General features: G+C 43.7%; 2 protein-coding genes across 5 annotated transcripts in view; one reads left to right on the plus strand and one right to left on the minus strand.

The window, feature by feature from the left end:
- PIP5K1B (phosphatidylinositol-4-phosphate 5-kinase type 1 beta) overlaps positions 1–7,654 on the minus strand; it is a gene marked incomplete at its 3' end in the record, with an annotated part of 92,932 nt that extends 85,278 nt beyond the window's left edge. For 2 of the 4 annotated variants that reach the window (XM_083576913.1, XM_083576909.1), the window contains exon 1: positions 7,263–7,636. Of the gene's footprint in view, positions 1–7,262 lie in introns of all 4 variants that reach the window. The other 2 variants (XM_083576910.1, XM_083576911.1) reach the window with 2 other exon arrangements.
- Positions 6,917–19,495, plus strand: LOC310744756 (uncharacterized protein; the record flags this gene model as incomplete). The annotated part of the gene is made up of 5 exons (XM_083576373.1): positions 6,917–8,164; positions 8,478–8,619; positions 14,844–15,556; positions 16,244–18,750; positions 18,844–19,495. 2 exons carry the CDS (start codon positions 6,917–6,919, stop codon positions 8,550–8,552), a joined length of 1,323 nt encoding a protein of 440 aa, XP_083432499.1. The 3' UTR covers positions 8,553–8,619; positions 14,844–15,556; positions 16,244–18,750; positions 18,844–19,495.
- Between the last annotated feature and the right edge of the window lie 7,161 nt (positions 19,496–26,656).

The following is a 26,656-nucleotide window of genomic DNA, read 5'->3' on the forward strand; positions in this document are numbered from 1 at the left end:
ACTGGATCTATACCATGCTAGACACCTGACTATGTGATAAGCTGCTGTCTCATTAAAAGATATTCTTGTTTCACAGGCAAGTATCCTCATAATTGCTTTTTGGTTGTTATTTTTAATAAAATGGTTAAATGGAATTGGACTAATTTTGTCTCATAGAACTGTTTTTGGAGAAACAGTATTTATTGAAGCTTTGTTTGCTTGCTTTGTAAAAAATACATGGGGGTAAATTTAAACTCCAAAGACTTCACACATGGTGTTCTTATGTGGTGGGAGAGAACAATGTGAAGAAATCCTTGGGCTCTTTTAAATCAACAGCTGAGAAATGGAATAAACATGTAACTCATTCTGGAGCCTACAATGATCACTCTAACACAGAATTCATTAAAATAACCCACATAATTGTTACCAAATAAATCACTAGCCTATATGTCGGTATAAAACTTATTACCTTCAAATATATTGCAATACATTCCCTATCTTCTAACTGGGCTACTAGATGTAGAACTTACCTACACATAAATAACTGCATGCAACTGAAGTTTTGTGTGTGACTTATCTGTGGAACAGGAATATCAATGTGCTGCTAGAAGATTTACTTTTTAATTTAGCTTATTTGCATTTAGAAGGTTAACAAAGCCAACCAGCTCTTCAAAGCAGCCAATTTAGGTTTCTAGTCTCTCTTAGTGGTTTCCTACCTCTCTTGAAAGTTATGTGCCATACTAGGCACCTGGCAATGTGCTATATGTAACTCTATTATATGAAAGAAGTGTTAGCAAGTCTTAGAAAATTAAAAAAAACCTGTGATCCCCAATGGCTTGCATTAACTGTTTTCCTGACATCACTTCAGAGCAGTCAGTTAAACACTTTGACCTGAAACACAAGTGTACAGTGGTACCTTGGGTTAAGTACTTAATTCGTTCCGGAGGTCCGTTCTTAACCTGAAACTGTTCTTAACCTGAAGCACCACTTTAGCTAATGGGGCCTCCTGCTGCTGCCACGCCGCTGGAGCACGGTTTCTGTTCTCATCCTGAAGCAAAGTTCTTAACCTGAAGCACTATTTCTGGGTTAGCAGAGTCTGTAACCTGAAGTGTATGTAACCTGAAGCGTATGTAACCCAAGGTACCACTGTAATTCAAAAGCTTCAGGACCTATTACAACCCGGCCAGACGAGAAACTGGCTTTTGTAGCCTACATTTCACACCCCACCTCAGTAACATACATAATTCTAATATGTGTAGACCAGGGATGTGGCACTAGTGGCTCTCCAGAGATTGCAGGACTCCAAATCCCATCATCCCAGGCCACTGGCTATGCTGACAACATCATTTGGCAGGCCACAGGTTCATTTATTCATATTTATAATCCGCCCTTCACCTGAATGTCCCAGGCAGGATTACATATGCTTAAAACTAAAAATGAACAATACAATTAAAACACATAGAGTGGACGGTTTCCAATGGCAAATTAAGCTCCCACCTGGAAGTACCCCATTTCACTGTATTTAATGGGCTTACTCCCAATGTGTACATATATGATTGTATCCACAGCCATATTTACCTAGCAGAGTCCCAGTTGAGAAAGCTGAACTTACTTCTGCATAAACTTGTTTAAGATTGGGGTGCCAGTCCTTCTAATTTATTTAGTGAAAAATAAATGCACGGTTTCTTTCCACCTCAGGTATAATCTTAACAGGAGCCTGTATAAGACAGCAAACCTGGAAAGTGGGTTTGCAAATAAAATGCCAGACAGTGTAGTCTCCTTCCAATTCTCTCTCTATCTCTCTCTCTCTCTCCCCCCAACACACAGACACACACACACACACACACACACACACACATATATACAATATAATGTTGGTAGATGTTTTCATTGCTTTGGACATTGGCCAGAGCAACATAAAATTATACTTTTGCAAAAATATAAAGTTCAGATAAACCTAAAATATAGAATAGTCAAGTTTTCTATGTGAAGATTATAATTCCTGCTTCTATTTTTTAAAAGAAACCCACACAAAACCCCACATTTTGTATATTTTGTCTTCAAATCTACCTAAGCAGAAGTTCTTAATAGCCTTTATTTAATTATACAGTGATACCTCAGGTTAAGTTGTTCCGGAGGTCCATACTTAATCTGAAGCACCACTTTAGCTAATGGGGCCTCCTGCTGCCGCCACACCGCCGGAACACGATTTCTGTTCTCATCCTGAAGCAAAGTTCTTAACCTGAAGCAATATTTCTGGGTTAACGGAGTCTGTAACCTGAAGCGTATGTACCCTGAGGTACCATTGTAATAGGTATACAAGTGCAGAGTGCATTGATGAATAAGGCAGGAAGTGAAGCTACATGTCGCTCTGCATGCTGCTGTATTGCAGTACCCAGATCTAAATGGATTCTTCAGAACCAACAACTGGCAAGGAACGTGCTAAGAAGATGCAGATAGGATGAGAAAGTAAATTCCAAATTACATTAGACTGCACAAAAGTAGCTCCAAGACTTGTTTACATAATCAGGGTGCCAAAATAGTTTGCTCACAATTGCCACCCTTGTACTGTAGAAGCTACCCAACACAGCTTGTTTCTACCGTCAGCTTAACCCAAAATGCTTTTAGTAAACAGGATTCTAGTCTATGAAAGCCTATGCTACAGGAAAGTTTCTTAAGGCATGATTTTGCTGCAACACCCACACCCACGCACCAACACACCCACAAAACTACCCCTCTGGAAATTAACCCATATTATAGCAGGGTCCAGAAAAAGGACCTGACATAATTCAGGGGCCCTACAGAGTTGCGTGAAGCCAGACTTCTACACTTTATCTTTGGATAAATAAGGTTCAGCCAAGAGAAGGATTTGAAATAAATACATAAACTGAAAAACATCATCTGTCAATCCTCTACAGCAAGAAATGACACATTAAAAATATCTAATAGAAGAAAGAGCATTTCTTTTGTATATTCAGCCAGAAACATCTAGAAACATGGAGGCTTTCTACAGCTACTCAACATTTTCTTTACTCGATACGTTTCATTATTGTATTTGCAAATCCAGGGGCTTTTATCACCAATTACCTGAATCTCTGCAATTTAGAAATCATCTGTAGTTTTGGTAGACACTGCATTGTAGGATGATACCAAAATCCTTCTAACCTTGTCAAATACTGATCCACTCTGTAGCAGAGTATACCTAAAGATTTACTCAGCTGCCTTTCACGTTTCAAAGCAAGATTTGGAATGAATTGCTCTCAGGCCTTTCAGACACACACCTCCAATTCCATAGTTTCCTCTGTGTGTGCTAATGTGGGACAGGGGAGATAAAAGGCAGCATAAAGGGACAGACACGTGTAAGTTGAAAAGGAAGAAACTATCAGGGGGACCTTTTAAATGCCAAAGGAAATACTATGTATGCCAGGCAGATTCTGTCAAATGTGAATTAATTCATAATTGTGAATTCTCTCCCAGTTTTAGATACAGGTTAGAAGGAAAATGAATCTTTATGCTTCCATTTTAATTCTTTGGTCCAGGATGGTACAAAAACATCAGCATAACCTGTGCAGTAGGACTCCCTTCAGGAGTCTTAAGTCTCACCATTTTTCCTCCTTGTTGACAGTCCCAACAATTAAAGTTTAGTTGACTAAATGAACCAATTAAAAGGTTGCAGGAGTGTATGGTAATTCTTAATTTTGAAAGATGTAAAAGGTATTACAGAGTCATGGAATGATAATGAATGTTTTCCACAGCGAGGCTTGTATCACACAATAAATAATGGTGCCCATTTCTCTACAAGTTACAAACTGAAGCTCACAGAACGGTGGTAGCCAAGGTGCTGCTCTTCAGATATTTTGGACTACAACTCCATGCTGGCTTGTCATAGAAGAAGCATATCAATTATATTTGGTGATGCTTGTGATTTCAGGAAACCTCCAATGATATCAGGAAAATAATTTTAGGATACAAAATTCCCAATTTATGAGAGGCCCACTTATACTAGATGCAAAACCCTTCATGCACCCTCAAGTATAAGTGAAAGAAAACAAATAAAGAAACTCCTGCAAACCTTTGTTCACATTGCAAAAGCAAACGGATGCAAATGCCTCATAACAGTCCTCTATTTTTCATGACTTGATTTTGCAAAAATCTTAAAATAAGTCACTTTTTTCTTTTTCTTTAAAAAAAGTACAGTGGTACCTCAGGTTAAGAACTTATTTCATTCTGGAGGTCCGTTCTTAACCTGAAACTGTTCTTAACCTTTAGCTAATGGGGCCTCCCACTGCCGCCGCACCGCCACCGCGTGATTTCTGTTCTCATCCTGAAACAAAGTTCTTAACCCAAGGTACTATTTCTGGGTTAGTGGAGTCTGTAACCTGAAGCGTCTGTAACCTGAAGTGTCTGTAACCCGAGGTACCACTGTAACTAAAAGTGACTTACAGAGAAAGAACAAATATTAAAACCAAAGTAAAACTAAGACAGAGTAAAATATAAAAACAAATTCAGATTTACAATTAGGCAGGACTCAAGACATCCCATCCACTGAAGCAGGCCACAGAAGATTAAAGGTTGGTGAAAAAGAAATGTTTTTGCCTGGCCCCTAAAGGTAGATAATGAGGTTGCCAGGTATGCCTCCCTGGGAAGAGTGCACCATAAGTGAAGAGCCATCACTAAGGTGGTGTTTACTCAGGTCAACGCCCTAAGCAACTGCCTGAAGGAGGAGGATGCCCACATGGTTCATGTGGAGAGTGGTAGTCCTTGAGGTATTGGGATCTTGAGCAGCATAAGGCTTTAAAGGTCAAAACCAACACCTTGAATTGAGCATTGAAATTCACTGGAAGCCGGTGCACTCACGCCAGAATTAGTATTAATGTTTAGACTGCCTTGTTTCTGGTCAACAATCTGGCGGACAATTTCTGTACCAGCTGCAGTTTCCAAACCATCTTCAAAGGTAGCTCCACATATGCCACACTGAAGTAATCTAACCTAGAGGTTTCCAGAGCATAGACAACAAAAGCTAAATGACTGCATACATATATAACACCCCTGTCAAGTTGCTACTATTCCTATTTTACAGATACGGGTTTTATTGTTATTTCTTTGCCTATATAGCTTGATCTGCAGCCCTTGGTAAGTGATAATTCTCTCCATTATGAAAAGCTTCAGCTGCTCATTTCTGCAGATCATGCTGCAATGTTACAGGCACAAAAGCAAGTCAGGCATGCTTTTTCTTCTTCCTCCTGAACAGTTGGCAGTCCTATTACTGAATGGGAAACGAAGATTGAGAGACAGTTACTAAGGCCATACAACGAACCCTTGGAAAGGGAGAGGGGAAGACTTTCTGTCTATCAGACAAACATAAATGACTGTTGTCAAGTGAGTGGGTGCAGGCAGGGTGCTTATGGTGCCTGGTAAAGTCTCCCACTCCAACCCAGGCCTGCAAGTATTAGGGCTACATGAAAGAAAGAAGCAGAGGGTCAAACTGGTAGAAGTCATGGGTGACTTCATGTTACCTAGCTACTTGTATATACATTTTGAATGAATCACTTCACATGTTTGAGGATTACTAGTAAAACCCTTAAACTTTTTACGCGTAAACGTTCTCTCATATATCTTGTGAATATTTGGGGATTTGTATTAAGTTCTCTTGAACAGGGCCCGCACCCGTTTTTCAAATAGGTAATATGAGCTAGCTGATAGTGACATTTTCTTCAGGTGACCTAATGCAATGGTACTTTTGGGAGGGTGAGAGAATAAACAAAGATAAGCAAAATACACAAAAGTGTATTTTGCATATACTGAAATAGAAAACCATGCCCTGCACTGAAGCACTGCAACACCTTTTGGTTCCAGGAAGCAATGCTATTTTAAGCAAATAGCAATAATGCAAGCCAAACTTCATATATCGACCAGAAACCTTCTTTGTAGGTCACTATGCAGCAAATTAAGCATTTTAAAAACATATCTATATAACTGCTTCATTACTTCTTCATATACAAAAGCATAGTCTGAAACTAATGGTATCCCTGCCCCCAATCCATAAAAGACCACATAGGAACATCATAAATTTGTTGGTGATAGAATGTGGTACCTATTTTATCTGAAAAATCATAGATTCCCCCCTCCCCACCTTATCTTTAATATTTAGAGGAACAGATTCAGTTCAGCACTGCAAAATAGTATCTTAAGAAATACTGTAAAGGCTGGGCTTTGCTCTTCATTTCATGTGCAAACAATGACATGAAGAGGAAGGTGATCTTTAACTTACATAGAACATTTGCACATTAATTCAAATCCTCTGGCACCCTAAGTGCCCTATCCTAAACATTCATTTGAAAGCAGTGGAACTTGTTTACAAGTTACCCTGATGAGCAGAGCATAGGGGATTCAAAAAGGTAACATGTAAGTAATACATAATTTTACTGGGAAGTGGGAGCAAATACACTGAACAGCCAGTCTTCTTGTTGCCTGCTTGGGTGGGGGGGTGGGGGTGGATTTTGTCCTTTTTACAGGCTGAAGCATCCCTGGAGAACCAAAACCCTGGCCTGGCCTAGCTTGTAGCTCTTCTCCACAGCAAGGGGGGGGGGGTACTTATTAAATGCCCTGATGCTGGCAGGGAACCCAAACCACCTGCTGTGCTCCCGGCCTGTAAGGGGCACCTGCAGACTCCGCAGGAGGGGGGGGGTTCTGCTGGAGCACAAAGTGTGGCGAGGGAAAGTGTGGTCAGGACCGCTCCAGGGCACCGGTTTCCGTGTCTGACATGACACCCCCCCCCCCCGTCGCCACAACTTCCCTCCCCTGGGAATCAGCCTGGGCCCCCGCAGGACCGTCCCATGGGAGCAGGAAGGGGGGGGACAAGCCTCACATCCTTATTCTGAAACTGAGAAGAATCTCCCAGAGGTCCAGGCACCCCCTCCAGCCATGCCCCCCCCCAATGGAGGCCGGAGGGGCGGCAAGGCTTCGCTCTCCTCGTCCAACGAAGAGCCCGAGAGAAGCCGAAGCTGCGTCGCCTCGCTCCACCTGTTCAATCCGGATTCAAAAGCAGGAAGGCGAACCCGAGGACGAGGCCCCCGCTGCCATCTGCCGCAACGCAGCGCCACTCCCCCCCTCGCCGAGGAGGCTCCTCGGGGCGCCAAGCCCTCTCGGGTCCCCCCCCCAGGCTCCCCTTCTGTGGGGAGACCCCCCCCCCGAGGGAGAGGGGCTCCGGGAGGAGGAGGAGGGAAGCCCGGGACCCGCCCGTCTCTCCGCCCGCCCGGGGGTCTCTCCGCCCGCGCACCCACCTTCCGCCGCTTCGCGCTCCTTGCCGCAGGCGACGCAGTTCGGCCGGCCGAGAAGCAGCAGCGGAGGCAGGACGGACTTGCGGCGGCCCAGGGCCTCCCTCCTTCCTTCTGTCGGCGCGTCTGCACAGCTGCCTCGTCCGTCGCGCCTCTGCGCCGCTTGGTCCCCGGCAACGCGGCTCCCTCTCGCTCGCCCGTTCTCTTCGAAAAGGGGCGGCGGCAGCAGCCGGGCAGCCGCGTCCGCCTCCTCCGGCGGCCAAGTCCCGAGCGGGGCTCCTCGGCGCCCGCCCGCCCGCCCTCCTTCCTTCCTCCGCTCTCTGCCGGGAGGCAAAGGCAGCCCGCCGGGCCCCGCTCGCTCTCTTCCCGCGAAGGGGCGCCGCCGGCTCGGGCCCCTCCGCCCGCCCGTCTTCCTCCGCCTCCCCTCGGCCCCTTCCCTCCTCAGGCGCCCCTCCCTCCTGGCCGGGCAGAGGCGCCCCGGGCCTGGCGGCTCCCCCTCCTCTCTCTCGGCAGCCCCCCTGGTCGCGCCGCCAGAGGCCGGCGGGCTCCGCTTCTGGCTGGCTCCCCTTAGCGGAGGTTTCGCCTTCCTTCCAGGCCGCACATCCCTGAAGCCCCGCGCGAGGAGGAGAAGCAGGAGGACTCGGCGCTCGCCCAGGGACTTCCGCGGACTTCCGTCCTGGGCGCCTGGAAAAGGCCTGAGGCGGCGGCAGGTGAGGCCAGAGGAGCGACTTGGCCCAGGACTGCCCGGTCCGGCCGAGCGGGGATTCGAACCCTGCTCTCTCGGGCGCTCTAACCACTGCACCGCAGGGCTGTCCAGACGACAGACGGAACCATCCTCCACAGGCGGCCATTGGGCGCTCAGGCTCCACAGAGGAACGTCGGAAGCTGCCTTAGAGCAGAGTGGGCAGGTGAGGTTGCAGAGCTCTGCCCCTGAGCGCTGCCCCTTCCCTCACTGGGGTTCAGGCAAGGAGGTGGGGGGGACCACATTATTCTGTAATCATGGACCTAGGGGCTGCTCCAGCCCCCAGAGCGGGCCCACGGAGTCCACCTGGCGGATGCCAGGCCCCCACGGTGTGCCGTTTTGTCCCCCCCTCAGGGATGACACCGGGGTGGAACGCACCCCCACACCTGCCTTCCTACACCCCTGTGTGTGCTTTTTGCATAAACAGCCAGTTGTGTGTGAACTTCTAGCCCAGCATTTCTCCTTGTATCTTTTCCCAGCCATTATCCCAACTGGATGAACTGAACTCCTTAAAATGCTGCTACAGCAATCGTGGAAGATGGACACTTCTCTAACGCCATCTCAAGAAGCCCTGCTCCCACTTTCAGAAGACAGACGTCTGGGCTCACTGAAGTTATGGAGGTGTATAACAATTATACATATTTATACGTATTGAGCTCTGGGCTGGAAAGCAGGAAGCATTGTTTCTCTGGCGGATCCCAATATGGATCTGTGGCAGGAATAGGTTTTTGCTCCATGTGCAGGGTCCTGCTGGTAAGTGTAAGCTTAGTGCATCACAGGGAATGGTATTGGGGCAGGGAGCTTGACATTTTTGAAAGAAGAAGACCTTTTAAAGGGAATTGCACAAAAACAGACCTGAAGTTTGTTTGTTTGTTAAATGGGCTGTTCTTCTGTGTGAAATATTTTTATCTGCAGCACTTGGGTTTGTGGGCATAGCCAGGATTTGGGGGGGAGGGCAGAACCTCAGTTAGTTAAGTATTTTTATGTATTTACTTGATTTAGGGGGGCAGATGCCCCCCCTTGGCTACGCCCATGACTGGGTCTGTTGTGGGTGTTTTGGAAGGGGGGGTGTCAGACCAACTCTCCATTTCCATAGTTTCACTTCTCTAGTTCTAGAGAGGAGTTTATGGCCCCTTCTAATGTGTGCATATATGTGAGAAACATTTCAGTGAAATGCAAAATCTACATGGATCTTGAAGGACAATTCCAATTATCAATTGCTTGTGGATCTTTTACACACCAAAAAGAAGGGGAGATATATTTTCCGCAGCATTGCAAGGAGCAATAAAATACCATCAGTTTTGATGGATCACAAAGATGGGGCTGAGGAACAAGAAGATGAAGCATCGTATAGGAGTGGTATTAAAGCGATTAGAGCTGGACAAATGCAAAGGGCTGCCCAACTAAGGACCAAATGACTTATCTCTTCGGTAAGTGCAGTTTGTACACACTGTCAGCACTGGGATTGGAGGGCACATCTGGATCAGGACACCAGCACTGAGTAGGTGGGTTTTAACTTTTCACCCTTGCTGTGGGCTCAGTCCAGGTCAGAGACCTTGAACCTGCAGTTTGCATTGGAAAAATAATACCCATTTGCTTCAGTGGGAGCTTCAGAACACACACACACACACACCACATCTAAATTGCAGGAAGAGGGCCCTTTATCTAGACTGAGCAGGGGACAAAGAGTTAAAGTCCCCCACACTGGAATCCTGATCCAAACTGCTCCTCCTCAGGCCACACTTGGCAATTTGTGTCAAGCAAACCAAACCAAAACCTTCACTCAAAAGATGCAGTTTGGTGCTTTACATAATGTCTTGTTTGGCCCTGACTGTAGGGAAAAGGTATGAGGACTAAGGAAAACCAGGCCTGGCAGGGCACTGTTTGCTGCTCACTGGTGGATAATTGCCAAATCCTGCTCTGGGTTAATTTTGTCCCCCTTTAGGCCTCATGGCAGAAGAGTACTCCTTTGCTTTTGTCTTTACTCTTGCATACTTTCCCTACCTGTGGTGGTTTTTGCTTTCCCATGATGTTGTGAGGAATGGAACTGTATTTTCACAGAGCAGTATGCCAGCTGTTTTCCAGCCTATAGTTCAGCTGCACAATTTTCTGGCATAGTGCAACAAACCATAGAAAATATACTCTTCCCCCTTCCCCAAGAAGCTTTGGCTAAGTTGACTAAGTGATAAAGAGTTAATGGATAAAAACACAGTCTTCAGCCTGATTCTGGCAGTCCATGATCTGCTCCTAAACTACTAAGACCACATGCTGCCTCCCCTTTAGGGAGGCCTGTGGTGGCTGCAACTGCAAATGCAAGCTATGCCTTGGTATGGAGGGAGGGCCAGTGGATAGTCAAATGACCCATCAGTGGAGTTACTGTTTAAAACTCTTTGAAAAGAGTTATATTAAAATTTGCTAATTTCTTGTTTGCTCGTGCACAAACAAGCCTTCCAGCCCCACAAACAGCTTGCTTCATCCCGGCAAGAAAGAGACGTGACTTCAGTTCAAGACAGTGACAGATCCACGCATTTTGTCCTAGGGAGCAGAAGTCTGCCCCTTCTGCACTTTGGGGCAGCAGAGACACTGGTTGCAATCTTTGAACTGTAGCTGTTGAGGTATTTTGGGATGGACCTTTGCCCTTGAGGATGCTATATTTGTGGAGTGTCAAAAGAAATACCAGGATGGGGATGGAGGCAGCCAAGAACTGGGGAGAGGCAGCAGAAGAAAGTGCATGCTAGAGATGGACTCCTTTCTGCCGTTTACTTCAACACATACAATCACATCCCTACCCTTGCACAGAACGCCACCTAGGTCTGGGCCACATTCCCTTCCTTCTCCGAGTTCTCCATTGCATACCGCAAAGGTTAAGTTTTGAGGTGAAACCAGCAACACAAGGAGTATCAGATCTGAAATGGGAAAATGGAGGGACAGAGACCTAAAAAATGGGCAGCATGGTCCTACCCACCACGAAAGAGCAGCCCCTTTGTACAGGTAGGATATTTGCTGGGGGTGGACAGAGTGTGGCTTCTCCAATAGTTGGTAGAGTAAGCACCTGCATTACAGCCAGCAATCTCCAGGCACTCAAGCAAAAGGTAACAGGAGATGAATGGAAAGATGGACGAGAGAAACCAGGTAGGAGCTCCAGGCATTGTGTCAAGCTTCTCCAGCCAAAGGAGCCTCCCTTGTATTGGTTGCCTGCTTTGCCCATTGTTGGGCTCCACCTGCCCCACCAACACCAAGCCCCTTTAAAGTTGCCACTAATGGAAACATGGGCGTTGGATAGGGCCTAAACCTGGAAGCTTTTGGACTGAGAATGCTTTGTTCCCTGTCATTTACCTTTAACTAGTTTTATAAGTTAGGAAGGAACAAAAGCACCTGATTATTATTATTATTATTATTAATTATTTAGCACATTGTTTTTTATTAATAGCCATGTAAGATTGTCTTCCATAAACACGGTTTTAACAATGAGTCTGTAAGTGACCGTGGAGGCCAATTCTGGATCCACACGTCCTTCCACAGTGGGGACATTGGTTCCCGGGTGGGAGTTGATCACGGTGTGGATTTGCCAAGCATTCCTTTCTCTTAGCATGTTTCTCCCTTGCGTTCTGAGTTTGACTGTCTTCATAGTCCATGACACCTTTGGTAAAAAGGCTGTTCTCCAACTGGAGCGCTCACAGGCCAGTGTTTCCCAGTTGTCGGTGTTTATACTACATTTTTTTAGATTTGCCTTGAGACAGTCTTTAAACCTAAACAGCATTACACTTTCCATTTTTAAGTTCGGAGTAGAGTAGTTACTTAGGAAGACAATCATCAAGCATCCGCACAACATGACCAGTCCAACGAAGTGGATGTTGAAGAATCATTGCTTCAACACTGGGGATCTTTGCTTCATCCAGTACACTGTCTGGATCCAGTTCTGTCTGCCCAAGTGATGTGTAAGATTTTTCAGAGACACCATTGATGGAATCTTTCAGGAAGTTGGAGATGGCGTTTGTAAGTGGTCCATGTTTCACAAGCATACAGTAAGGTTGGTAGTACAATAGTTTTGTAAACAAGCATTTTGGTTTCCCTGCCAATGTCCTCAAACACTCTGTACTTCAATCGGGAGAAAGCCGCACTCGCAGAGCTCAGGTGATGCTGGATTTTTGCATCAATGTTGACCCTTGTAGAAAGATAACTGCCTAGGTAGGAGAAGTGATCAACATTTTCCAATGTTACACGATTGAGTTGGATTTGTGGCATTGCAGAGGGGTTATTTTGTACTTGTTGGTGCAGCACTTTGGTTTTTTGGATGTTGAGCAACAAGCCAAGCTTTTCGTAAGCTTCTGTGAATATATTTAGGATGGTTTGGAGGTCATCCGCTGAGCATGCACACACTACATTGTCTACCAAACCCTCCTATCACAAACATATTTAAAAGGTTACAGATAGGTAGCCGTGTTGGTCTGCCATAGTCAAAACCAAAAAAAAAAATTTCCTTCCAGTAGCACCTTAAAGACCAACTTTAAGGTGCTACTGGAAGGAAAAAAATTTTTTTTGTTTTTATATTTAAAAGGACATGGAATGTTAATCAGCCCAAGGCATCAGAGTGCTCTGATGGTGTTTCCTGCTTGGCAGGGGGTTGGACTCGATGGCCCGTGTGGTCTCTTCCAACTCTATGATTCTATGATTCTATGACCTAAAGATATATAATGAAGGCATATGATACATTGAATTGTATATGCAAATGAAAAGTTTTATATTTTCTTATGGTACTTGTGTGTCCAGTCTTGAGGAAAATCAACCAGGAAATTCTACATTCACTTAATAAAACTTCCCTATGGACCATGCTTTTGGTGATTTCTTGCTTTGGAGTGATATATTAAGAAATAGGAGTAGCAAGTATGACTTTATTGTAGCACCAACTATAAACAGAGCATTCTTATGTCACACTTGCCAATTCCTGCTCTTGTTTTCTGGAATAATAATATCCAAATTTCCATCTCTACCATATTAAGCAGTTGGTACCTTACCTTTCTCGCCCTGATCTGGCCACAGTGATCCATGTGACGGTCACCTCCAGGCTTAATTATTGTAACTTGCTCTATGCAGGGCTGGCCTTGAAGCTGACCCAGAAATTCCAGAATGCCGCAGTGAGGCTCCTTTGGGGTCCTTGCCGCGGGATCACATTCATCCAGTGCTTTACCAACTGCACTGGCTCCCGGTGGAGTACAGGGTCAGATTTAAGGTGCTGGTTTTGACCTTAAAAGCCCTATGCGGCCTAGGACCCTCATACCTGCGGGACTACCTCTCCTGGTATGCCCCACAGAGGACCTTAAGGTCCACAAATGACAACATTTTGGAGGTCCCAAGTCGCAAGGTGGTTAGATTGGTCTCAACTAGGGCCAGGACCTTTTCAGTAGTGGCCCCGACTTGGTGGAACGCTCTGTCACAAGAGACTAGGGCCCTGTGGGACTTGGCATCTTTCCGCAGGGCCTGCAAGACACAGCTGTTCCACCTGGCCTTTGGTTTGGACTCAGTCTGACGCTTATGTTTCCCTCCCCTTATGGTTTTGATCTATGGGCTATTTTTAAAATGAGGCTGCATTTTAAATTGCATTTTAACCTGTATTTTAAATTGGGGTTTTTTTTTCTATTATGTTTTTACTGTAATTTTACTGGTGCCTGGCTCTGGCCAGGGAGGGCGGGGTATAAATAAAATTTATTACTATAATTAAAAGCAATGAAACAGCAGGTTCTTACTAACGTAAGTATGTGTTTGGATTTAAATACCTTATCCACTCCTTGAGACAGCTCATGAAGCTTGCACAAAAACAGCTTTCACAAGGGTGTGTGTTGTTTAGTAATTACTAATAGTGATCAGACTCTAGTAGGCATAATAAGCTCTACTCAATAGGGTTGTGCTTCTTATCATAATTGGACTTTGTACTTGCTGTCACAGAGCTGAGGCAAAACAATTAAAGATAAATGTCACTGGAGGTTCAAGACTGAATACAAATTGTTCTTTCTGGCTTAGGTTTAATAGCTGATGTCCTTGTTTTACCCAGTTTGACCCCTGCTTGGTATAAATCAATGGACCACTTTCCTGCTGTGCATTTTTACAAGGTGTAAATATAACGCTACACAAGCAAAACATACAACTTTACAGGTCAACTCCTACTTTCTCTCCAGTTCTCTACACTGTTTTCTAATCAACGCAAGTCTCTTGTTACATTCGTCCTTAGAAAACAACAGCCTTATTTTAAGATGCTGAGGCACATGCCCAAGGCCTTGAAAACATTTATGTCTGTCATTCCGTTAGACTACAAAGGCTGTTTGAAAATTTAGCCAGGAAACCTACGGCTGCAATCAGTAGCCTACTTTCTCTGGAGCAGAGCCACTTACTTTGATGGGACTTCTTCAGAAAGAATGTCATGCGGACTATAACAAAAACTGCTTTTAACACTCTTGCTTATTCTAGGAATATATATAAAGAAGATTCTCGTCATCTCTGGACTTTAACTGGCAAGCTCTGATTTCTGTGTTAATTACAAACTTTTGCAAGGTACAAAGTAAACGTGCCACTTTTTGCTCTACCAGCTTGCCTCTGGCTCCAGCCACTTCCGGCATGTAGCCCCTGAGAGGCTCAGTATAAGGGAATGTGGCCCCAAGACCTTAGGGCCTCCTGTTTTTAGGCCCTCAGTTTCCCAGCTTGTTCACAGAGCTCACTGGGTGACCTTGGGCTGCTCTCCCCAGCAGAAAGGTGTGTGCGTGTGCACGTGTGTGAAGAGGTGAGTATGGTGAATTATTTCTGCTTGAAGACTTCATCTTTGATTTGAATACCTGCACATTTGTTAATTTCAGATAATTGCTTGGATCCTAACTAACCACCCATGAACAGAGGTGCTCCTTCTGCTCGTAGAAGAAACTGGGATCCAGCTGGAGTGCAGAAGTGAGGCAGCATTTTCCGCTGACCTCCCATTCCCCTTGCAACCCCCTGTACCACTTCAAGGGGCAGCAAGGGGAAGAGAACAGCGAACGTCACCTTTTCCCTTCCCTCCTTATGCCCTTTGGGATGGTGATTACATGGGAAGGGCCCTTCAAATGCTACAGCAGCAGCACAAGATGAAATGATGGCCATGTGGTTCCCATGGAGCTATGAAGTGTACCTGGGTCTCCCTGCAGATGAGGAGGACCTATACATAGAAACTTTATTTGCATTAGCCACTAGCCATAGCAATAAAATAAAACAAACAGGTCCTATGGAAGCAAGGGGAATGAGATTCCAGTTGCAAATGGTGGCCTGCAAGAGTCTTTTAAAAGATCTATCTGGGCACTGTCTGGAGCCTTTGCCTATTCTGATTGGTAGTCAAAATTCCTGACCATTCCAAATAGTTTCTAACTCTAGAAGTATTCTAGAGTTGGAAGAAGCATAAAAGCCACCAAGCCCAACCATCTCCCTTAAGACTGAGGCATCTACTTATTTGTGCCCCCGCAGCCCTCCACCCGCCTGCCGTCTGGACGCCCATATGCCACTTAAGGAAGCTTCATTCCAATAAGGTCTTAGACCAGTTACCGTATTTTTTGCTCTATAGGACGCACTTTTCCCCCTCCAAAAATTGAGGGGAAGTGTGTGTGCGTCCTATGGAGCGAATGCAGGCTCCTTGGCTTCAGCGATAGCAACGCTAAGCCTCCGAAGGGCAGAGGGAGCGCTCCCTCCATGCTCCAAAGGCTTCGCGTTGCTTTCGCTGAAGCCTGGAGAGCGAGAGGCGTTGGTGCGCACCGACCCCTCTCGCTCTCCAGGCTTCAGGGATAGCCGCGCACAGCCCCTCCGGCAGGGAGAGGCTGCATGTGGCTATGGCTTCTTTAGCCCCGCGCAGCCTCTCCCGGCAGGGAGAGGTTGCGTGGGGCTAAAGAGGAAGCCAAAATAGCCAGCGGGATGGATCCCGCTGGCTGCCTTGGCTTGTGACATAGCCGCATGCAACCCCTCCGGCACGGAGAGGCTGCAGGGGACTATGGCTTCTTTAGCCTTGCGCAGCCTCTCCCGGTAGGGAGAGGTTGCGTGGAGCTAAAGAGGAAGCCAAAACTGCCTTGGCTTGTGACATAGCCGCGCGCAATCCCTCCAGCAGGGAGAGGTTGCGTGCAGCCTGTACACTGCTCTTAGGGGCTGGGGGGAAATAAGATTTTTTTTCTTGATTTCCCCCCCTAAAAACTAGGTGCGCCCTATGGTCCGGTGCGCCCTATGGAGCGAAAAATACGGTAAGTGCTTATGGGCAAATAAGTTCCAGTGGCTTAGATGGGTGAGACAAACAACTTTCAGGTGAGGTGGGGAAGGGGAAGTGTTGGCTCCTCGTTCCAGTATCAGCTGTTCCCCAATACCCCTGAATCAGATGTCAGGCCAAAATAAAAAGCTTCAAATAATTTCCTCATGGTGACGTAAGTGGTTGAGTGCTGACAAGATCAGAGCCCAAACAGGGCAGCTTAAAAATAAAAAGGGGTGTGTGTATGTATCAGCATTCTTGGTTGAATCCTGAGCTATACAGAAGTACAAAGCAAAAGGGTCACTTCCATCAAAACCAGCCCAATGGCAATTAAACATGCCCAGTTGCTTCCAGGAACCATGCAATACTGAGTACCATATTGGTCCGAATATAAGACACACCCGCAAATAAGCCACACCTTTAAATTTCAAGGCTTATTTGCGGGTGCGGCCTGCCTCCCGGCACTCCCTCTCCAAGCTGCCAAGTGGGACACCAAGCGGCAGCCGCCCCCGTCCCCCGTTCAGGGCGGTCATGCCGGGAGGCGGGCGCACAGCGCTCGCTTCCAAATATAAGATGCACTTCAACTTTTCAAAGTCCGAATTTGGGGGAAAGTGCGGCTTGTATTCGGGCCAATATGGTATTAGTTGGAAACAAAAAAATGAAAACTGGAGAGGCAGGAGAGTGCACTGGCCTATTTGATCCCTTTTACAGTTGATCCTGGAGGAGGAAAAGAGCAAGGATGGCTGGTGGACTTGCAGGAATCCAGAGTAGGAATACCCTTCTTAGGGTGTGAGGAAGATACATTGCAACACTTTGTTGTAGGACCTACTAATCCTATAAAAGCTGATTACAATGCTGCAAAGCACAAAGGATTAGTTACAAATGAAATTAACAATACTTGTTCATGAAAAAAAGCATTCTGAATAAATCTTAAAGTAATAATTAAAAGATGACAAAAAGAAAACATGCCAATTTAACCATGTGTTTAATGGATAAAATGCCAAATTACAGCCCTCTGTGTTATAACATCCCACACTGTGCCAGAATTTTCTTCAATTCTCAGTATAAATTTTTGTGGGGAGAATGGCTGTGGGGAGGGATAATGATTGAAAATCAAGCATCCTGCCTGAAGACCTTCTCCTAGCACAAAACTGCCATTGGCTACCTGCACCAAAACGACTACCCCAAAATAAAGAATAAGGCTGCACTCCTAACCAGGGGTGGCTGAACATGCCAATTTCAGTTTTGCTCAGTTTCTCATTTTTCCACTCTTGAGTTTAGTTCTCCACATTTCTATATTGGTTTGTGAATTTTTTTAAAAGTCCACATTAATATTCATCAGCATTTTGCTGTGAATTTGTCATCATATACAAATTTATGTATGTAAATTTAGCTATTATATATGTTTGCATGCACACTTTACCTTAGTATATGGTTTTTTGTGTACATTACCCGGCTGGAGAACTGCATTGCAACATTCAGAAAACTGCACATTTTGAATGGCTCCATTTCTGTTCTCATATCATTTCAGAATGTGTGAATTCTGTAGGCTGAGGTTTACCTTTAAATGCAAACTGAATCAATTTTCCCCAACCCTACTCCTAACCTCACATATTTGTGAATAACTCAATAGGATTTACTTCTGAGTAGACACAATTGGGGTTGCCCTATAAGTCTTGTCTTCTTCCAGTCTCTTAATGGCCAGGTGTATAACTGAACATTGATGTCTTTAGCATGAGTCATCCTTTTTGCTTCACACCTAGTGTTTAATAAGGTAAAGCTGGTATCAGTCTAGTTAAAAGATGCTGGTCTATTATCCTTTAGCTGATGACATCTGAAACAGTTTCTCTTCTGTGTGAGAGCAGTTTTTACCTTCTGCAGGCGTTATTATAATGCCATGCTAGTTTTTGCCTTTGCATCAGTTTGGGCAGACATATGCCTCTCACTCATAGCAAGGGCAATACCAGCTAAGAAGGACAAAAAGCTGAAAGGGGAATAGGCCTTCCCACTTTCAAATATGGCCGTCAGTTTCAAAATCTTATGCAGAGGTCAGGGTATTCCTTATTGGTGAGAAGTTTAAGAACTTTGGATCCCTGATTAAGCAATGTCTAAAGCTTATTAAATAAGTAGATAAAAATACTCTCTGAGGTACTTGCTGGCCATCTTCATGTCCCTTTTCCCTCCACATACTGACTCAACAGTAATGATAGCTGTAATAAAACATCGCCTAATTTAAACAGGCGGATATCTATGCAGAGATATATGGAGTCAGACCAGGTAATACATTTGTTTTCCCAGTTTCTTTAGCAAGTATGACACGAACCTGCCATTGAAATCAATGTGTGTATCTGAAGAAGTGTGGATGCACACGAAAGCTCATACCAATAACAAACTTAGTTGGTCTCTAAGGTGTTACTGGAAGGAATTTTTCTATATTGAAATCAATGTCATTGTGGCCATAAGGATTGACATATAAGGTTGCAATGTTCTGTTTCCTTACTTGTGAGTAAGTGCTAGTCATAGAATCATAGAATTGGAAGGGACCCTGAGGATCATCTAGTCCAACCCCCTGCAATGCAGGAATACGCAGATGTCCCATACAGGGATCTAACTAGCAGCTTCAGTGAAACTCACCAGTCAAGGTGATCTGGGATACATATCTATATTTCTAGGCCACATGGGACAGGGCACAGAGTGTAACCTGGGTGATTAATCTCTCTTCCTTCTGGTAGATCTTTGGAAGGCAAGTAAAAATGATTCTCTTTTGGAGAGCTTTTATTTAATTATTATCTCTGTAGTTTTAAGTTGGGAAAGTGGTTTTAGAATTCTTGCCTCATTTTAATTATATTTTTATTTTATTGTTATGACTGTTCAAATTATATGTACATTGGTTTTATTTAAAATATTTGTTCTGAGCTATTTGGAGAGTTAACCCAATTTTGCCCTATTTCAAACAAGTACAAACTGTGGACTCATTTTTTTCAGGAAGTAAATTTAAAAAGCAGGTGGTTTTGTTTGTGTTGGAGCATCCATCTCCAGTAATGCTTTATGGGCAGAGATGTTTTTGGTATCAGAATAGAAATAATGAGAGAATAATTATGATTCTCTTATCAGGCTGTATTTGCCTTCAGTGATACTTCCTGCTAATTCTATAGCCCAAGTTAATTCTAACATTTCTTGGAAAACGCACAGGGTGTTAAATGAATCTTATGTGATATATTTTCTGCCATCAATTTTTAAAGAACATTTCTGTTTCTGAGAAGGCTAAGAGTCCATGTTTTAACCCACCTTGCCCCCTCAGTCTCTGCCCCCTTCACATTTCCTCTCCCAATTAGAGATCAGGACAGCCTTCCCTTCCCTAGAGCCATACAGATCCTTGAGGTTCCAATCTGCCCAACTAGGCCCAGTTACGACAAGAATGGACCACAGACAGAGAACAGGTCTTTTCCATCTTGATCTTGTCTTTATGCAAAACATACTCAGCTCTTTCTTTCTTTTAAATAATTTTTATTAGATTTTCCACAATGATAACACAAACCACAAAGCAAAATGTTACACTAAAACAGAAAAAAGAAGAAAAAAAGGGAACAATAAACAGATAAACAATAACAACAAACTTAATTCTTCAAAAATCCAACCTTTTAAATATCTTGGTTGACTTCCTCAAATCCCTCCCTTCTGAGTTTCCTTGTAATTAAAAGTACAGCTTTCCAATATCATTATTAAACTAAAACAATTTCCAATTATAGTCCATCTTATTCACTTTTCTTAACATTCTAAATCCCATTTAATTAATTAATTAATTAATTAATTTAATTATAACTTAGTTTAATTTAATTTATTTAATTATAACTTAGTTTAATCCTTAGTTGCTTTCAAGTAATTTCTAATTTTTTATATTATAATATTTATTCAACATACTCAGCTCTTTCAATTATTTTTTATAGAACTGGGATTCCTGACCATTCACCATCCTAGTTAGAATCATAGAATCATAGAGTTGGAAGAGACCACAAGGGCCATCGAGTCCAACCCCCTGCCAAGCAGGAAACACCATCAGAGCACTCCTGACATATGGTTGTCAAGCCTCTGCTTAAAGACCTCCAAAGAAGGAGACTCCACCACACTCCTTGGCAGCAAATTCCACTGTCGAACAGCTCTTACTGTCAGGAAGTTCTTCCTAATGTTTAGGTGGAATCTTCTTTCTTGTAGTTTGGATCCATTGCTCCGTGTCCGCTTCTCTGGAGCAGCAGAAAACAACCTTTCTCCCTCCTTTCTAGTTGCAGTTCTCTGAGCACACTCTGTTTTGTCCTTCTTAAAATGTGGCACCCCAGACTTTACTCCAGATGTGGCATTACCAGTCCATCTGTACAGCATCATTGTCTTTGTAGCAGAACATGAATATAATACCTAGGCATGCGAGTGCAACTTTACCAACAAAAATCACAACCTGTTTCCTGATGAGTGGTATTATTCTTTTGCTTATTTGTTGTACATCCCTTTTGTGTAATGGTTTCCTTCCAGAAACCCAGTCTCACATTGATTAAAAACACAATCAAAGTATGACCCTGTTATTATATTTTGCAGTAGCAAATTTAGTGTCTTCTTTTTTTCTAATTAGTCTAAGCTCAATTTCTAGGGAGAAAGGATTAGTACAAACGCTCTCATGCCAAAATGGTATTATTAAAAACACAGGCATCAAAGTAATATTTTTAATAGTGCAGATTAGAAGTTCTTTTAGGCCCTGTGGATCTTTTTAATTTCATTTCAGTTTCATAACCTTAGTCAAAATGTAATTGCTAGCTCAAGAGGGATCTCATTTGCCATGCTCACATAGTAACTGAACATAATGACTAAATTTGCTCCTCAGAGTCACATTGCAGGCTTTTCATATAAAATAGACAATTGCTGCCTCATTGAATTTTCATCGCAAATGTCAGTCTGCAATGGAGAATTGTGTCTGAGTAATAGTCTTGTTTTTTTAAAACATAAAACAAATACAATAGAATCCACATTATTAGAAGCAATATTGATAGTGGGTTGATGTACCTGGGACCCAACGCCTCAGACCTGGTAATCTAAAACCCTAATCTCAGACACATTAATCAGTGGCACGGAAAAGACGATCTGAATTTAGCTGCTGACAAAAGACAACTGAGGGCATTGCTTGCCCAAGAGGCACTGGGGTCAACAGTTGTTCTTATGGTTTACCTACTGAAGTTGCTAGATAGCTGATGGAGGGAAGGTCATTCCATACATACTATACAGCAGACATGTCCAACGCATCTATCACGATCGACTGGTTGTCCTGGGAAGAATTTTGGTTGATCACCGCTGCCAAGGCATCACCCTCCCTCCTGAGCAGCCACTGCCTCATCCCAAGCTCATGTCACGGGAGGGGCTGTTTTGATGCTGCTTGCACCCACCCACCCAGCACCCACCCCTGCCCCGCCCAGAGATCAACAGGTGAAGGGCAGTATTCAAATTTAATAACAATTAAAATAAACCAAAGCAGGGGCGGGGTGGGTGGGGAAACACCCCACCCACTTCCAAAAGTTAAAGGCCACAGGCCTGGCAAGAGAGGAACGTTTTTGTTTGTCGTTTTGCTTGTATGGAAATTTTTATTGTTCCAGTGAACGAAATGCAGACCTAGGTATCACACTAACCAGCCTCTGCCTCTTCCCCGCCAGAGAAGCCGCCCTCCAGCTGCTGCCCGCCTCTTCCAGTCCTGCTGGCAGTGCCGTCCTCCCTAAAAAAGGTGGACAACTCTGGGAAGGGGGGGGCAGGGGCGGAGGGAGCTTTGCACCATGGTGCTGGATATGCTTAAGACGGCCCTGGCTGGAGTGCCCCCATCACCCCGCTGCTGCTGCTGCTGCTGCTGCTGCACTTGCATCGCTTCTTGGCTGTCTCTGGCTGTGCAGAGGCTGTGGTTTGGGTAAACAAGCAGCACTGTCGTCATCAGGAAGCCAGCCCACAATGGCACCCACCTGAGAGGTACCTGAACTGTAGGGGGAAAGCCCTGATTATAGTAACATTTTAAAAACAGCAAAAGATAAGCAAGGAAGGAAAGCTGACACCAGTCAAGATAGGTCCACTGATACAAGAAGTGCATGAAGAAAAGCAAGAAAGAAATGAGAGGGCTGGAGGGATTAATCCTGCCCTCTCATTAAGGGCTTCACTTCACACAGTTCACGTATACAGAATTGTCATTGACTTGAGTAGATGTGATTTTGAGATTCAGGTGATGATATGGGAACTTAAGTGAGACTTCAGATAATCATAGACCTTGTTCTCCTTTGGCAGGGAGAGGAACTGTACTATTCCAGCAAGCTTCTGGAAACCTTGTCTAGAATCTGGAACCAAGGAAATTCTCAAGACTTCAGCAGGCTTCTAAAACTGTACAGCAGGGGTGAAAAAACAACTGGCTTTGTTTTACTAGATCTACTTTGTTTTACTAGAACCTCAAGATCCACTAGCCAGAGGATCTTGCACAGAAGACATCCAGTTAGAGTAGAAAAACAAAACAGGGTGCCTCTGAGCATATTCTGAGCCTTGAAATTTGTTTTCAGTACCTGAACATGAAATCAAAGTACTTTTGCACAGAAATTCAGCCTCTCTTAGCTTCCTTTATTTCAGAAGCCTAATTTTCATGAGAAAAGTCAATTTGTTGTTGCTATTGTTAAGCAGTTAGAAGTCAGAAACTTATGTCAATCTATGCAAATCATCCAGAAATCTAATGATAGATCCCAATCTATCACCGCTGCTAGACAGGAATGGCAAGAAAACAGAAGAAAAACAAACTTAGTTGCATGATTATGTAGAATACAGAGAAACAAGGAAACACACACTCCATTAAATCACATGTAATTACTGGCTTGTCCAAGTACAATGCAGGTTTAGACATATGATTAGAAATAAAATTATGTTGCAAGTTCATGAGTTCACACCTGAACATCCTGTAGCCATTCATACTGTTATATCTAATGAGCTTATGAAGTAATGGAGTGATATCTACTATGCTGCGTAGTTCCTTGCTCAACATGTGTTCTTTGTGAGTGACTTATGGGTTCCACACATGCAAGGCAAACCCAGGTTTGCCATAAAGTCTACTCTCAACAGCCAATTTTAGCTCTCTGGTGAGTGTTGCAGTATGAAACACATGTTTGCAAATACATTTGTCACATTCACATTTTCAGGTTCGTTCATAAAATATTTGAGGAGAAAACAGTCATCTGAAAATGCAAGATGTGCAGAAAGGCTTCCCTTCTTAACCAGCCAAGAGTGGCTGTTGGGCCAGAAAAACCCTTATACCACCCCTGGCATATTTTAATATCAATGAATTTTCCTACACAGAGTTTATCTCCATGGAGTATAAGAAGTAATATATGAGGCAGCTCCAAAATGAATAGCATATGCAGGGGAAAGATCCCTTGGCTCATTCATACACTGTGCTGTTGGAAAATTGAAAAGAAAACAAGCCAACCTCCATGGTGCAGACACACCCCTTCCTCCTGGCTTCACAGGTATGCCCTGCAGGCCTTTGTTCATCCTGCACTCTGCCCAGGTGCCTTTCAGTCCAGCAGGATCACAGTAAATTGTGCCTGTTAACTTAAACTGTTTTTCTTTCCTTAAACAGAGCTATTTGCTTGCAAGCAGCAATAAATGACATTTATGAATAGTGGTTGGTAGATAACAAGGTAAGATACCGCAAGGTCATGCTGCACCAAAAAGTAGTAAACGGAATAAGAAGCAAAAAACAACAACCCAAAAAACTCTCGCCTGGGAGTGCAATTGTCCTACAATCGCTATGACGGTTGTAATTAATGTGGCCTATTTCTTGGAATCTAATTTGCATCCAGAGTGATAATAAAGAGATGCCGCTTTGAAATGAGTTCTTAAGAACACTGGGATATACTTGGTCATGCTAGTGCCTAGTCTGATGCAACAGCGCTAAGGCGATTGTACTTTAATGCTTGTGTGTCTCGGGCATTACAGAGTACTTAAGCAATAAAGGTATTATTTATGTTCCAAAAAAGCAGGTTCTAATATTTCAGTACAGTTCTTCAATCAAATAATGTGTCAAAATATGGGCAATTAGGGGAAGTATGCACAAAATGCATATATTGCTGAAAATATGGCACAAAATATGAGAGGAACCTGCATGCAAAATGTGTACATTAAGTGAAATGATGTACCAAAACGTGTGTATTAAGAGAAATGCACACTAAACCCTTGACAATTTTTCTGTGAGGAATTTTAAAGAACATTTGCAAACTGATGTTGAAATATGGACAATGGAATTTAAATTTAGAAAATGGAAAAAGGAGAAACTGGGAGAAAGTGAAATGGACAAATCCATCTATCCATCCATCCCTAATAATGTCATATTAGCATGTTTCCCCTATTAAATATAAGGGGCGAGGAGTTTTCTCAAGGCTGCAGCTAACAAGGCAGCTGCATGTGTTTGCTGCCCTAAGGGATTCCTTGAGCTGCATGAAACAGGGGCCTGCCATCCAAGTGGCTTTGTGGGCAGCACTCTGCAGTAAGCCGCAGATACAGCTGCAGAACCTGAAGCCTTTGGAAGACTGCCAAGCAATTCCTGATGCTTACCAATACAAAGGGAATTGGTAGATTCTGTAATTAGCATCACTTCTCCAAGCATGACCAAACCTTGCTAATAGGGTATTATAATCTCTCCACAGCAAGCTGGAATGAGAAATCACATACACAACGCAAGTACAATGTCTGCCCATAAAGGCCCCCCAGTTAGCAGGCAGACAACAGGAAACAACAAGATTTAAAGTCTCTGAATCACAAGAAGCACTTTTTCTCCCACAGAGAGAAGTTTATGCAAGAAGAAAGGGGAAGTGACTGGCATAGGCTCACTTTCTGTTTTGGATGGAACAGGTAGATCTTTGCTGAATTAAGGAACATTATGTGTGTGGGCATGCCAGCAATGAATGGCTGCTTCCTAGGTCTTGGATTTAGTCCAAAGAAATATAATTTGCTGCCTCAATAAAAGTCAAAAAGTGTGGGGCTGAGATGGTTTAATGGAGCCAATATGGGAACACAGGAAACATCCAAGGATGGCAACATGACCTAGGAAGCAGCCATTCATAGCTGCTATTCCTGTCTCTATATTTCTCCAGGCCCAGGGGTTTTTCCAGAAGTGAGGCTGTCCAAAATATTGTCTGCAGAACACTGAAGAGCTATGGTTTTGATTTTGGTTTGGTTGGTTTTTGTTGATGCACAGCAGCAGAAGGGTTTTCCTTTCTTCCAAAAAAGTTCAAAGCTTCATTTAAGTTTTTTAAAAATTCAATGTTGCTCTGCATTAACAAAAAATAAAAATGAATCTCATCGTTTTTCAGACTGCATTCTACACAGCCTTATTAGAGGCCTAAAAGGAAAAGCTGGTGAGAAGCTGCAAAGTTTTTTTAAAAAAATATGCAAACAAACACTCAGACACTGCATAATTATTTAAAGGTAAGGAAGAGCAAGAGGCAAACCATTCGCTTCCTCCCTTCAAAAGCATGAAACAAATCTGAATTTTAGAGTTTTAGTAGGCCTAATAAAGTATTGTCCTAATATGGAATATGGAAGGAAGTGAACCCTTTTAATTCCATCACAAAGACCCCCTGGACCCATTTATCTGTAATTTAGCAGAGTTAATCCACAATGGAGAGGCCTGTAAATTCCATCCACTTTGGCCCAAAGGGAAAAACAGCCTTTTTATATCAAGATGTCAATAAAGGGAAAAGCCTTTTTATATCAATATAGTATATTTTTTAATATATTGCAACAAATGGGAAACAGATTTGTTTTGAACAGAGCTTCTTGGAACATGAAGCACAGATAAAAGCACAGAGTGCAAAGAGTGATTCAGAAACTAATCAGCACTTTTTTAAATGCACAGAAACATGGTGAATCTTGGGGTCTGGGACATCCCTAGTGAAAATGAACCCAAACCCAAAAGTCTGAACCACTCTAATGTACCAGGAAATGTATCAGTGGGCTCTTCCCAAATAGAAGCAATGGGATCAATCCAACAAAAGCTTTCCTTACTATTTCTTAGCTGTTCCCTTCTTGATTAACATAGCCTGTAGCCCAATGTCTGGCCAATCCAATATTTGCCTTCTGTATCTGACGTGAAATTCAATATACCATATTTTTCCGTGTATTGGACGAGGTTTTTTGACTCAAAAATCATTTCAAAAAACAGGTTGTCCAATACACGGATAGTGGCATGGGGTGGGGGGAGAAGCAGCACGCTGCCAGCCAGTCAGGAATGCAGCTTCCCCAGAGGGGAGCGATCTGGGGGGTGTTTCCTGCCCACAGCTGCGTGAAGGCTTTGAGCCAACTTTGAGCCATCTCCCCTCATTTTCTTAAAACTGAGTCCCTCAAAATTTTGGGGGGGGA

This window comes from Podarcis filfolensis, assembly GCF_964270895.1.
Source record: "Podarcis filfolensis genome assembly, chromosome: 11".
Lineage (NCBI taxonomy): Eukaryota > Metazoa > Chordata > Lepidosauria > Squamata > Lacertidae > Podarcis > Podarcis filfolensis.